This window comes from Halichoeres trimaculatus, unplaced genomic scaffold (genome assembly GCF_033239565.1).
Source record: "Halichoeres trimaculatus isolate MK-OKI-2021-1 unplaced genomic scaffold, fHalTri1.1 fHalTri1_scaffold_6, whole genome shotgun sequence".
Lineage (NCBI taxonomy): Eukaryota > Metazoa > Chordata > Actinopteri > Labriformes > Labridae > Halichoeres > Halichoeres trimaculatus.
In genome coordinates, this window is record NW_027437184.1 from 27,490,778 (window position 1) to 27,506,129 (window position 15,352).

The 15,352-nt window shown below is 40.8% G+C and overlaps 1 protein-coding gene across 1 annotated transcript in view; it reads right to left on the reverse strand.

Annotated features, from left to right (window-relative positions):
- The window catches only part of wscd1b (WSC domain containing 1b), a 47,692-nt gene that overhangs the window by 7,075 nt on the left and 25,265 nt on the right, over window positions 1-15,352 (reverse strand). The window contains exons 5-8 of the mRNA XM_074673122.1: window positions 10,701-10,822; window positions 9,941-10,130; window positions 6,981-7,145; window positions 6,655-6,855 (exon numbers count right to left, since the gene is read on the reverse strand). Of these exons, the coding sequence (XP_074529223.1) occupies window positions 6,655-6,855; window positions 6,981-7,145; window positions 9,941-10,130; window positions 10,701-10,822 (678 nt within the window). The remainder of the gene's footprint in view (window positions 1-6,654; window positions 6,856-6,980; window positions 7,146-9,940; window positions 10,131-10,700; window positions 10,823-15,352) is intronic.

Below are 15,352 nucleotides of genomic sequence, written 5' to 3' on the forward strand. Positions count from 1 at the left end.
AAGAAAATGACGAGGTAATGTTGCAGTAACAGCAACTAAAAGCTGTAATCTGCTGTGCACACATTGTACCAATGCCACATTTAATTTGAGTGAGAATAATCGCAGTAATTCTCAACCCGTCAGAGGCTGCAGGGATATTGGCTCCTCTGGTTGCTCTATTGATGCCTCTTGACATTTATTTGAAAAGTCTCCTCATGTTCTTAGATGTGAGGTGTCCGGCAGTGAAACCCACTTGATCTGTATGAATTAAAGATCAAAACAGGCTCTGAAGACACACTGCAAGCATCTCTGCAAACACTTTATAATCATTATTCCATGGACTCTCTGGATGGAAATTATTCATCTGCAAATGGTCTTTGAGTGGTTTTGTAACAGAGAGATCACAGCAGAGCTCACACTGTGCAGCACTGACTGACTCAAAGTACGCCGAGGAAGGTTATCAGCGCATCTTTGAAGCATTTATTTAACTCAGTATGAAATGGTTCTTTTTGGTGCGTTAACAGAAGTCAAAGTCCTGGCTGCAGCCTTGATCTCTGACTCTCACACACACACCTCTGTCTAAATATTCTGTCTATTTCCTCACACAAAGACAAAGAAGTGAAAAAGATACCTTTGAGGTGTTTTTACTCTGAGACAAGTTTAGCTTGAATACATTTTTTAAAACGTCACATATAAGTCAAAAGCTCTGAATATTTAAGAGCTCCTGTCATAAATTATAAGAATCAAGCTCTGTTTTGATTTTGTCTGAGGGGGACTCTTTGAGGTCCTCTAATGGTGTATATGTGGGACACTGTGTCTGAAGAGAAAAGCTCTTGTTTGAATGTTTAACCCTAAAACTCTTCAGAGAAATGGTCTACCAGTGCCTACATTGATATTTCTACTTTTTATGATGTAATGTCTTCTTTTTTACAGCAGCAAAGCATAGTCTGTGCTTGTGCTTCTAGTCTCTGCCCTTCAGACAGACCATGTAGATTTATTTTACATAAAGAACTCTGAGGATAGATGTGATGCCAGCAGGGGAAGCTGGAGCAATGACAGAGCAGCTTGCCATAAGTCATATGCTCTAATATTCATTAATCCTTACTGTTGATTAGAATATGATGTTTCTTTTATTTTCACACTTAAGAAGTGAAATAATTTTTCAAATTCTAGATTTTATTTTTTTCAGCAGTGCAAAGATGCTTTGATGAGATCACCAGCAATAAAAATACAGTCTGTCACCAGTACTTTTTTTTTCTTTAAGAGCTTGATTGTGTCTTCAAAGGTAGAGTCTGCAGAATTTTCAAAAAAAAATAAAACGTCAAATTTTACAGAAATAATCTTGCTCAATCGTCTCCTCCCAACCTCTAAACATGTGTGTCAGTGTCTGTGTTTGCTTCAACCCTCTCCTCAGCCTGAATGTTGATGTTTTGGTTGTTTCTGGATGTTTCTGGGCAGAGAGTAAAGCCGCGTTTCCACCAAGCAATCCGGTTCGTCTCGGTACGGTGCGCTTTTAGCGGCGTTTCCACTGACTCATCCCGGGATGGATCCCTAAAAACCGAGACGAGCCGTCCCACTTTTTTGGGACCCTTTCGTATGGGTGCCAGACTGAACTGATCCGCTCTCTGAAGGTGGAGCGACACACTGCAGACGGTTGATTGGTCAAAAGAATCGTCACTTACCCCGACAGCGGCTGCATTTCTCCTGGCGGCACACAGACTTCTCTGAAAGGAAGCATAATTGCACTTTGTATCGAAGAGCTACATGCCAATCACACAGAGGACGAAATGCTGCATGTGTTCCATCTCTGCTCTTTGTTTACTGTGTCGCGTTTTCTTCTTTGTTGGATTTAATAGCGGGGTAAGCTGCTACGGCGTCGCGCTATTGTTTACCAGCTGTGGCTACCAGCATCCGGCTTACACCACGCCCACCACGAGAGGGCACAGTTTGCTGTGGAAACGCACACGGGATCAGACTTAACTGTCCCAAACCGTCCCATACCGTACTGAACCGACCCGTACTGCTTGGTGGAAACGCAGCTTAAGTGAGGTTACATCAGCCAGTCACAGTGAACCCAGTGCACGACTGACTTTGGATGTTGATGATGGTGAGTGGAGCGGCTACGATAGTGGACGTAGCATGGAGGAAGAAAAACGCAACCATAGTGAAACGAAACGCCAAACAGATAAAACTTTTTTCCTAAACGAGGGTGAAGCTTGGCTCCACTTTGACTCGATTTCAGGAACTTGAAGATCAGCACAGGACAAAAGTGATGCTGGTAATGTTAGCTTTCTGCTAACCAGGTGTGTGCGTGTCAAATACCTGTGGTTAGCTTGTGCTAACATGCTAAGTCAGGTGCACTGCTCTCGAGTCTCACCCACATGGGAACACAATGCTACAGGTGGTTGCTGGGTTAGTGAGTGTGTTCACGTAGTCACAGTTGGATGCTGTGGGTGTGTGCTGCAGCTGGCACTGAGCCAAGGAGGAGGAGCCCAGATTGAATGTTGTGGTTACCAACAAGTAACAAAAAATTCCTGCAGACCCTACCTGTAAATGCATCACAGCCCAAAAACTGAACTGAGAGAAATTAAGTTTTTTAGGTTGAGCTGTGGATGTTTTTACCTTTTAATGCAAATAAACATATTCTGTTTCAGGATGGCATTTGCCCCATTTCCCACAACCTCTCTCTGTGCTTTTATTTTGGAAGCAACACAATATAGCATATAAACTCAGCAACAAACAATATAAAGAGGTTATCCTAGAGTTTAAATAAGACCTAAAAATAATATCTTTTTTGTTTTCATCCCAGATCAATTCAGCTGAGATTATGGAAGCAATCATGTCTCATCCCCAGATGGTGGCTGAACTCTGCCGTACTGTCATTAAATTTTGAACCTGACAATGTAAAAGAATATCACATCATCAGCAAAACAAGTCACTACTCAAAAAGCATAAGCTTAAGATATTTTGGAGTTGTTTTTTCAAATTTCCTTTTGTGACAAGATTATGGCCCCCTCCTGCAAATCGCTAAAGCATGAGCACGCTGAAGACTGCACTTTAATGATGAAATTCACATTATGATAATGATGTGAAAGACTTAGGCATTAGACTTAAGCTTTTGGCTTGTAGAGGATTCTCTGTAGATTGTATAGTTTTTATAGTGTTTTAACCTTCAAAATGAACAAATCCCATCCATTTTAAAGGTTAATTTGAGCAAAACAGTTTGCAAATGTGTAAACAGATCCGCAGACGCCTTAAGTAATAAACACTCAGCCTGTGAGCCTGAGCCCAGGGAAAACGAACCTTTGTTACTGATGATTTATTAATAACTGTGAATGCATTTACAAATGGGCTTACATATCAACAGATCTGTGTATATTTCTGTCAGCAACATGTTTGTGGATCAATTTCTGCATTTGTAAATATTTGTGAGTTTTTGCAACAATTTCACATCCATACTAACCAACATCAATGCAAGGGTAAGTTTTCATCAACCTTCAAAAGAAGCTCATAAACAGAAAGTACTCATTGTAGGGCTGGGCAATATGACTTTAAAAAACTCAGATTTTTCACAAAAAATCTTTTTATGATTTCTTATTATTTTTCCTACTTTTTAAAGAAATCAAGAACAAATGACAGACAACTGGAAACAAGCTTTGTTTTAACTTTAACATAAACTTGATAAATGTAATCCCTATTTGACTCCTGGAATTGAAGTTTCAGCTGTGTTTTTGTTTTAAAAACTACACTGTGTAGTTTTAAGGGAGATAGACTTGTTCAGTTTCATATTGAAAGCAGCACAACTTTCAAAACATTAACAAAGAATTTCTCTTTACTGAATCTGGAAAATAGACACAACAATGACATTTTCATTATCTCTACATGGTTCATTGGTTTGCGTCTGTTAATGCAGAATGAAACAACACTCCCTCCAGCTCTCTGCTGATTTTCTCGTGAGTACCGTACAGATAGGGCAAAGCAACTTGGCAAAATACGGGCAGGTATGTAGCACAAACCTGGAGTCTTTCGTATTTAGCAAGTGGATAAACTCATTTAGTGTGTCCCAAATCGCATACTTCCATACTGTGTACTCAAAATTTTCAAATTGAGTGTACTAAGCAAACTACATACTCACTGGCTTAGTGCGCAAATTTTGAGGGTGTAGTGCTGTCCCAAATCGCATACTGCCGAGCGCCGTACTTACCGGGAATGATGACATGATGTCGACCTCTTCTTCTTCTACATCTAATTGTGACAGTTTCCGCCAAACACCACCACTATTTGCCAGCGAATTTTCAAAGCCTTTTCAGTAGTATATTAAACACAGCTAATAACACGATCAGCGGTGTAGAGTTTATTAACGGGGGTCGGTGCAGCTGACTGAAGCTACCGAGAGAGCTACGCGGGGCGCTGTGGCAGTTAAAATACATCCACAAATTAAATGTCTGAGTGGTGCTTCTGGTCATGTATTCACTGTGCAGGGTCTAACCCGCTTGTTATTATATTTACCTGGTTCACCGGGTAATGCTAGGGCCCCGGTAACTGTTAGCCCAATGAGCTTTGGCATTTGAGATAGCTGTTAGCTCAACTAGCATTAGCATAGCCCAGTGTTTCCCAATCCTGGTCCTGGGGACCCCCTGCCCTGCATGTTTTAGATGTTACCTCACTCCAGCACACCTGATTCAAATGAATGGCTCGTTATCAGGCTCGAGCAGAGCTTGATGACGAGCTGATTATTTGAATCAGGTGTGTTGGAGTCAGGTAACATCTAAAACATGCAGGGCAGGGGGTCCCCAGGACCAGATTTGAGAAACACTGGCATAGCCTATCATTCGCAGAACAAAACAAACAAAAACAAGTTACACCACATACACAACGTCAACAGCTGATGGTGCTTGGTGGAAACAACACGTGTAAAAAACAACATCAATAACTTACACTTATACATTGCTGCCAGAGGATGAAATGAGTGCCTTAAGTGTCCACAGCTGCATACTCAAAATCCGGGCCGATTTGAGTACATCATCCTGGTACTTTTGCATACTCATTTTTCGCATACTATGCATACTGTTTTTCATTTTGACGCAGTAAACTCAAAATTTGGAGTATTTGAGTATGGAAGTATGCGATTTGGGACGCACTAATTTTTTTCTCTGTTTATATGGGGTCCATATAGAGATAGACTGGTGGGTTTTATTTAGGGCTGATACTAATACTGATTATCAGTGGTCAAGGGAGCCGATAACCAATATTTGGGGCCAATATTCGTTTGCAGTAAAAGTGAAAATATTGGTGTAGAAAATTTGGGATGATACCAACTCCAACACATGAATTTGTTTAAACGCCTTTAAGCATATGTTTATTGAACAACTCCCAGGCTAAGCAGCATGTTTTATAAAGTTAAATAAAAAATTAAATAGTTCCTTACATTTTTCTACAGTAAGTCAAGTTTTCCAAAAAATGGCCCTGCATGTCACCAGTGAGATCTTACTGTGGGTGGTACAATGCTAGCGACAGAGTTGTGACTGCAGACAGAAACACGGCTTTATTGGAGCCAAAATAACACAGTTAAAATTTTAATTTCTTATTGGCCACCGTACTGAAAAAAGACCAATGCCAATATGCCTCAAAATGCTAAATACTGTGACTGATAATCGGTCTATCCCTACTATCCAAGATACCTAAATTGTGACAACTGAAACAGTGTCACAATTTAGGTATCTTTGATATATAATTGATGATTCACTGTCATTTAAGCCTCATATTCAGCATTTCATCAAAAAGTTGAAGCTGAAACTGGGTTTTTATTTTAGAAACAAGGCCTGTTTTTCCTTTGATTCCAAAAAGAGGCTTGTTGAATCAACTGTGTACTTGTTCTTTCTGCTTTGTTTTTAACTGTGTTGTGTGTTTTTTGCAACTCTGTGTTTGTGCTGCTGCCTGTCTGCCTGCCAGGACTCTCTCGTAATAGATTTTTAATCTCAATGAGACTTTTTCCTGGTTAAATAAAGGTAAATAAATAAAAAAAAATTATATCTTTAGCAATGTGTGACCAAACTTTTCACTCTTGTCAGTGGTAGCCATGTCGTTATTGTGTGTGATGGGTGGTTAAGGAGGCTTGCTACGACACAAAAGGCGGGCAATAGTGGGGGAGAAAAAAACAGATTTTTTTTTTTCGATTGCCCCCCCCAAAAAACTCAAATTGATAAAATTGATGTATTCCCCAGGCCGAACTCTTTGTGATTAAAGCTGCAACTCATTCCCTGTGCTGTGATTGTGTTTTTTAAGGAGCACACCACTTCATAATCTGAAGTAATAATTACAAACTCCCTCCCTGCAGGAAAACCAGTAGAGGTTCAGAGTCAGAGGTGGTGCTTTTTGTGTTCAGCTGGGTTTATTGAGAGACTTCATTTTTCTCATTTTTCATGAAGCCAACATTCTGCTTTGTGAGCCACTTAATAGAAAAGCTCTCATAGAGCACATATATGCATGTTTGTGTGTATAATAGCTGTGACACAACTGTGAACATGAGACTTTAATTGCTTCCTGATGCACTCACGGTCACAATAACAGCATGACCTCTGCTCTGCTGCTACAACGGGAGGATATCATGCAGCAGTAACTACAGGATCCTCCCACAAAGCCACAAACCACCCAAGCATTAAATATCTGCTGTACCTTTGCTCTTCCACTGTGCGTCTGTGGCGTGGCCTAGATGTCCGGCACACTTGCGGTTGAACTCAGCCATCAGGGAGCGGTACGGGTTTCGGATCAGCAGGATGGCGGAATCGAACATCTCAATCTCTTTCTGACCGCTCTCGTGAGTTTTCACACATACGCTGCGGCCGCTCTTCCAGTAATCTTTCTCTCCTTTGAAACCTGAGACAGTGAATACATGAATCAGTGATGGTCATCTGTGAGGCGATGCTTCAACAAGCGCTCACTCTAACACTTATTAAAGGAGCTGTCCGCACACCCAGTTACACACACCCCTACATACTCACCTCTGTTGTACAGTGTGCCGTCAAAGTAGAAGCTGCCAGTGTAATAGCCAGTCACGAGCTCAATCAGGTGCCGAACCCAGGTGTTCCCTGCTCCAGGAAAACTAGACAAAGCCACGAGGGAGCTGGATCTCTGAGGCAAAAACATCCGCTCTTTGCACCTGGAGTCTGAACGCACAGAGAATTAAATGTCAGTCCTGGATGAGAGAAAAATATGCTCCATTTCAACGCAGAGAGTCAGACAAGGATCCACTTTCGGAACAAAAGAGAGTCAGAATAATGAGATAAAAAATTGCATTACGGTTGCAACAGTGACAAAAGGGCCATAGAGAGAAATTTGGGTCAGATCTGAATTTGAGAATAACAAGATGCTTTGGAGAGCAATTTCCTCCTTAATCATGTATTAAGGGCGGGAATCAGACGAGAGAAGCGTCTCTGAATCTAAACCATTTTGAAAGAAGATTTCATCAGAAACACAAAGAAAAATCCAACGGATGTTCTCACACATGAAGGCACTGAAGGATCTAAATGATGGTGCATCACAGACCAAGTATTGAGTGTTGAGATTATCGTGTGCACTGAAGAGAGAGATGCTTTATGGTATGACATTACACAGAGAGGAGGATGTAATAGAGATATACCATCCTCTATAGTCTGACAAAGAGCTGATGGGAGTGGCTTTCAAAGCTCCCAGTGTGACCAGTGATGAGGTGACTATGGCAGTGCTCTCTTTCATGGTCGGCATTTTTTGAAGTCTGTTTAGCAACATGATGAGCCGTCATCAAAGCAATCAAAGTCAGAGGACAGTGTCTGTGAAATAACAGCAACCTTCTCTTCGTCCCTTTTATCCTCCGATGGAGAAACTGATCATCTGTTTCTGCAGTCTCAGTTTCACTGTATATAGTTAAGTTACACAAACACATCATTCTGGCTCAGGTTAGCAGCATGAACCTTGTTTTTTGCAAGACATGATCTTGCAAAAAAAAAAAGGTTAACAGTTTTTTTTTTTTTAAGAAAATAAAATCATCATGATGCAGACTGGCGAAAAGTGAAAGTGAATGGTTTCTAACGTTTGTCCTCGAGAGGTTTCAACTTTGAATAGATGTTGATGTTCAAGTTAAAATGGCTGATCTGGAACAGATTATGAGCTGACCTTCCAAGCAGATTTCTGTTCATAGAGATGAATTAATGTCCCCTAATGAGAGCTGAGATGTCATTGTGTCAGGTTGTATCCAGCCCGCTTTGGCTCACCTCAAGGACGGTGTAATCACGGCCACAGTTAAATCCCCTGTGCAAAGTTCTTTAAGGGCTTGAAAATGAGATGCTGTTCAAAGTCACAATTTAGGGTTTAAAATATTGAAAGTAAACTCTGACACAGTAACACACATTTTAGTTTTAGTATTTCCCTTCAGTATGAAATTATCCTATACAATAAGTGAGGGACTTTCTCTTCAATATTTCATACTTTTGCAGCAAAGAAAGCTCAAAGAAGTCTATGGAAACAGCCAAAACAGTTATTTCTCTCATAACTCCTGCTTCTGGCAATGAGGTAGGTCTTAAAAGATCAGTGGTTAGGGTCAGGCACTACATCTACATACAATAATCAAAGATTAGAGAAAGTAATTAAGCCTAAGTGGTTGGAGTTAGGGCAAAAAGTTTTGGAGTTTGGGTAAGGAACAAGATTGCAATCCAGGCCGAAGGTAAAATGTAGAGCAGGGTTCTCCAACTCCTACCCTGGAGGGCCGAGAGGATGCAGGTTTTCTTTCCAACCCAACACTCCACCAGCTGATTTCACTGATTACCTCACCTTCAAGCAGAGAGCAGGGACTAATCAGTGAAATCAGCTGGTGGAGTTTTTGGTTGGAAAGAAAACCTGTAGCCTTTCAGCCTTTCAGGGTAGGAGTTGGAGATCCTTGATGTAGAGGTTGGAGTTAGGTACAAAGTCAACTGGTCACAATCAAAGGTTAGAGGTAGGGTCGGCGGGATTTTCCTTAAAAAGAAAAAAAAAGACAACTTTTATAGGAATAATCCTGCTCAATCGCCCCAGTTCGGCCTCTATACCTGTGTGTAAGTGTCTGTGTCTGCCTCAAACCCTCTCCTCAGTCTGTATGACGATGTTTTGGTCTTTTCAGGACATTTCCTGGGGGAGAGTAGCCATGGTTACCTCGGCAAATCCCAGTGCGCAAGTAACTTTGTGTGTCGATGATCACAAGTAGAAGATAATCAAAGCAGCTATGATAGTAAATGTAGCATAGAAAGAAGAAAAAAAACACAGCCGAAGTGAAACGAAATGATGTTGAGGGTAAAATTTGCCTCAACTTTCACTCGTTTTCAGGAATTTGGCGAGCAGCACGGGGTGAAAAGCCATGTGAGTTGGCTTTCTGCTATGTGTCAAATACCAGTGATTAGCTTGTGCTGACATGCCAAGTCAGTTGTACAGCTCTCAAGTCTCCCCCACAGAGAAACCCAATGCTGCAGGTGGTTGCTTCGCTAGTGAGTATGTTCACATAGCCATGGTTGAAAGTTGTGGGTGTGTGCTGCCGCTGGCACTGAGCCAAGGAGGAGGAGCCCAGTTTGAATTTGTGTTTATCAACAAGTAAAAATTCCTGCAGACCTTACCTTTAAAGTTAGGGCAAGGGATAGGGTAAGGTGTTGGACTGCAAACTGGCCCAAGGGTTAGGTTAACTAAATAACGTGTCCTTATAGTAGGTAAAAGTCTGTCGACTTTAACACAATGAGCTTAGTTAGTGTATTACATATATGGCCAACATACTAGATACTCTCATGCTGCCATGACATTCAACATTTTTGCCTGGACCTAAGTCAATAGAGACAGACATCATCTACTTCAGCACTTATTCTGGGAAACAGAAGGGAAGGGTTATTTTGATGATCAAAGCTCTGAATGAGACACTCAGACACAGACCACTGGCAGAGTTTTACATGTATGTGTGATATCTCACCCAGCACAGGTGTGTGGTACACCTGGTAGTGCTCATCCTCAGAGCGAGCTGATGGTGCAGAGGTGCTGGTGGAGTTCACAGCCGCGTTTCCTGCACACTCCTGGTTGTCAGACTGCAGGTTGAGGCTGAACAGAGACGAAGTCCACGTGCAGAAACAGCAGGGCTTCTTGAACACAGCCAGCGGGAGCTCCTGGAAACCACAGACACAAACGTTCTCCATGTTTTTCTCAGACTCATCAATCTTATCCTTTCCTCTCCAAAGACACATTTCACCCATGGGTGATGTGTCAGATCAGTTCAGGAGGAGAGCCAGTGTCGCACTCACTTCATGCTCACTTTGGACCACTTTTGTATTTTTTTTCCTCGTGTTTCAAAGTCGACTCCTCAAAGTCAGAGCAGAAGGACAGAGACTGCAGAGCTTCTTTTTCTTTTTTTTCAGAAATATTATGCATAATCACACACATGGACACTCTGAAAATTAATCACAATGCAGTGACTGCCAAATGGTGCACAATATTTCCATTTCTGTTTTTCAACGAGGCACAGCTGCAGCAGTAAGATGTCAGCGCAGGATTCATATTCTCTCCTCATTAGCAGCACATTAAACCTTGAATATTCAGAGAATCTGAGCAGCTCCTACATGTGATCTCCTGAGGGTGCAGCTCTCTGGGTTTTAAGACAGCCGATCATGCTCTGCAGGGAGCTGTGTGCCGTGAACTGATCATCAGGTCAGTGATTTAGAAAAGAGAGCTGATCAAACCTTGTCAGTGCAGGTCTCGATGCAGGCCTGCGTGGTCAGGTTGGGCTCCGATGAGAAGATGGGGAAGGTGCTGAGGGTGTTCTTGGGCAGTTTGAAGCAGCCTCGAAAGTGAACGTTTCTGACTGAAAAACAAGCAAGAAAAAAACTGAAGTAAGAAAAGAATAGGGGCAGCCTTTTGGAAATTAAACACTGACAGCAGAGGCAATCACATAGCAATTACTCAGCCACCAGGGGGCAGTCTGAAGCTGAGTGCATGCAGTCAATACTCAGGTTAATATCCTGGTTTCTGAAACATTCAGAATAACCTGTTTACATGCGTGAGCAAACAGGTTATTCCTGTTTACATGGTATCCCGATCAAAACAGTGACACATGGACAACATTTCAATGCATTAACGTCATGACACAATGTGCGTTATTTCCACATTTCTTCCTGTATCCATAGCAACAGCAGCAGCATGGTGGAAAACGAACAGCCCAGGGCAGGTAGCAGTGGCCTTTTATTTGTGCTTCTGTTTTGGTACCGACCATAGACCGGAGAAAAAATGGACGTCATCTTTCTCAGCTTGAAGTGAGGCAGCCACAAAAACTGCTCCCCCTGGTGGCTGGCTGCATTATAGGTCAAAAAATCTGACTCTCCAATCATCATTCCAGCCCAATCATTCCAGATGGGCTGTGGTCAAACTTTAAAAAATTAATACACCTGGTAGAAATGTTTCTCACATCTGATTGCTGTGGTGATTTGAAGATATCATTTGGCTGTCTTGTATTCAGATCCTCTTTTTTCTGAAAAGCTTCATTTCCATTAGTTATTTGAGAATAAAAATGAGGTTTTGCATCACGTTTAACAGCTGCCATTCTTGTGTAAATTTTTCTGAGATTGTAAAATATGTCAGCAGGTAGAGTCAAAAAGTGATTACACTCTCGAAAGAATTTTTTTTTTTTTTTTTTTTGTCACCTGGCTCCACTCAGATTCTCCCACAATTCCCTCACAGTCTCTACTGCTCAGACTTTGGCTGCACAACTGCTGTGACTGGGAAATTTTGGGTTCAAAACCGTACAATGACACTATTATATGTCAAATTTCCTTAATAATCGAAGGAAAGACGGTGAAAAAATTGAAAATGGCACCGAAGCAGTACCATCCACATCCATGCTACCGGTTTCCACCAGAGCCCCCTCGGACACTCTGTTCTCAAAGGACCAAGTCCTTGTGAACAGAAGATGCGAAGAACACAAATTAATGTTCCTTAGGATGGGGATATCCCGATAGGCGTAAACATGACCAAATATTTGGATTAGAAAAGGAGTGACCCAGGGGTGGTTTTTGGGTTATTAGAAAAGGGAATGTGAGCATGTTCTGTTTTTTGTCAAAAGGGTTGTTAGTGTTAACACAGCTGTGCTTAACCGGGTTATTGCTAATATTTGGAACATGAAAGTGTTAATGACTGCATGTGAAATAAAACACCCTCTATCAGTTTCCCTGAATTCCTTTTTGTTTCACTCCACGTCTCAGTTCCCCTTGCATGTATTTCATGGATTTGAATGATTCATAGGGGTCACCTTGTCAAGTTGAAAAATCCAAAATTAACCAGGAATACAAAATCCCTCTTCAAAAGAAATGGTTTACTGTAAAGTACCAGTGCCCTGCTAAAGGTGGTGTTGTACATCTGAGTGTAGAGGAATTTCTTAACCGATCAGATCAATAAAGAAAAACAGCTGAAGTCGATCTGAACTGAAATAACTCACCTGTTAAGTATTTTTGCTTGAAATGTATTCTTAAACTAATCCGTACCCCGGTGTTTAATATATTCATCTCTCAGCTGCAGGTCTCCAGAGACACTGAGGCGACTGATCATGAATATTAATGCTGTATATGATATAAACGCCTTATATAATATATGTGACCTTGCCAGCAGTAATGAGATGCGTTTCTTAAAAGCACAGAAAAGAAAGGCATGTTTATGTATAAGAAGCTTTGTTGAATTTTGCATTTTGTCTGCGTTTAATGAACTGTTTCAGGCTTTAAAGGCAAGAACAGAGCTTTATGTGGAATAATAGGAAACATGTTGAGACTTTTCTTGTTGTTGTTTTTTCAAAGAAACTGTGGTTTTGATTAAAGTGCATTAAGAGCAGAGAGAAGTACCAAAGAAGACTACATGTTTCCTTTGATAAACTGTTAAAAAGAAATTTCTCTGTGACTCCACAGTCACTGCTTGAGAGAAAACTCAGAGTAAATGTCATAAAGAAACCAGATAACATGGCAGAGACTACAAAACAAACTTTAATCAGAAGGATAAAGAGACCTGATCCTTTAAGATGTTACAATGCTTTTATAGGCATGAACAGGTGAGGAAATCCAACAAAATCTTAACACATCAGAGATTGAAGGCTGTAAATAATCTGGATCCATGTTTCCTATGAAATGGGATCCACATCATTTAAAAAAACAGTCCTTTTATGTGGGCATATTTTGTGCTGCAGATTGGTAAACATGTGGTGCTCCAATGCAGAGTTTACTGTGGTGCCTCTGGGTGTCTTGTCTTGCTGGTTATTAAAGCTGTCTGTCAACATTAAAGAAGGGATCCCTGCAGAGGCTGACCTTTTGTTAATTATAAGATCCATTTTTGGCCAGAAACAGCCATTAGCTGCATCCCGCTCTTCAAAGGCACCAGACTAAAACAGTCATTTTTCCAAGCAGAGCTCAGAAGTCTCTGGTCTACCTGTCTGACATGGTGGGTTTGTTTGTGTTGATCTGTGAAGATATGTTTAAGATTACTAATAAAACATAAAATCACACCATGAAAGAAAATGGTCATGATAGGGAAAAAGCTGCTGTGACGTTTTCTGGGTGAATTTTTTTGTTTAGTGTATGAATAGACTCAGTGGCCAAATGTCTTTCAGGAGATTAAAGAAGATGTATTTCTAAAGTTCACTGTGGTATGAATAATAATCAAAACACAAGTTCATCCTGGTAAAAGCCAAACAAGGAATCTGGGGTGGCCAATCAGGTTCAGAGGTTAGCTCTTTCTCAGCGTACTTTAGCATTTTTGGTTTGTTTTAAAGCTTCTTAGAGAAACTTCCTGTTAGTCCAATTTTAAACTTGCACCGGCTACATTGTTAAAGTCAAGTTGCCATGAGCTTGACTTAAACATAAAACATCCCTTTTTCAGCTCATTCGAGATATGAGAAAAGCAGCTGTTAACGTCACATGATTAATTTGACTTGTCTGTGCAGTTGTATTGTCTTTATGTATCTGGATATTTCCTGAAGCTGGTATATAGATGGCTGTGGCATGATTACTTCCTGTTCTCGATACCACAACCACCATGTGTGGTTCTCGTTAACTTTTTTTTATGCTCAAAGGCTCCTGGCCTAGTTCTCTTCTGGGACCCTGAGCTGCTATACGTCATTTTAAAACCCTTGTCAGTGAACTGTTGTTGTCAGTGTCAGGGGGCTGTTGTGTTGTTTGTTGTGTCATTTGCTTGTGTGGTGTATTTTGTAATATGTGCGTCACTTGTCATTATTTTTCCCAGAGGTTTTAGGAAGCTTATCTGGGGTATCCTTTTCATTCATCTTTATTTATCTGCTATTGATCTGTTGATCTGTATGTGCTTGTTTGGATGTATAAGATTAAATCTTGCAAACATCATTAATAAGCTCTTCTGAATGGTGAGTGATTTTTCTGGGGTATTTATTTTTAGAATACTTTGATGCTTTGACATTTTCTTTATACTGTCCCATGATGGTTTGCCTTGAGGCATATTTGAGTATTTTTCTATTTGTGTGAATTTTGGCGCCCCTTGTGGACATATTTATACCTCTCATCTCTTCGAAAATTTTGGCATGTACATAAGTACGTCCTGATGGAAACTAATTAATTTCATCCCTTTTCAACATTAACTGTTTCACTTTCTTATAATAGTTTACATGAAGTTAAAGGGGCTGTGAGGAGTTTGAAGGTTATCTTGAAAAATTCTCCCTTCTAAATATATGCCTGATCGTAACTCAAACTTTAAAATGAGATTATTAGCACCAATATTACTGGTTACAGGTTATTTTAAATTGCTTCTTCTTGGCTTCCAGATCAGGTCGACCAGGACCGGATCGTTCTACACCACATCGTGGTCTCTATGAAAATACAACGCTAGCTGACGTTTAGTAGTGAGAAGAGATAAAACACAGAGTTCTGTGTTTTATCTCTGCTGAAAATTACTTCTGTGATTAATTTTATAGTAACGGTGGACATAGGAGCCTAACTGTCAGACAGAAAAAGGACAGAAGAGCAGAAGAAAGCTAAACAGGAGAGTGATACAGCCCGAGCTGAAGGCTAATTAGCCATTAGCTAACTAGTAGCCACAGCTACTAAACTACTTACAAACTGACAGTGCTTACTTACGGTCACGTTAGACTACAGATACATTGGAGCACTGGGCTACTGACATCGCTAACATATAGCAAGCTGCTACAGCGTCTGCTTGATATCACATTTCAAACTGTAGAGCTTTGTAACTGTACTGATAAGTATCTTACCTCGGCACGTAGTATCCAGTAAAAAGTTGTATTGAACTAAGAAAATTTGATCTCCATTTAATTCCGAAACAAACACACACCTCGCTAAAAGTAATTTACGACAGTGTGTGGAGACTCCAG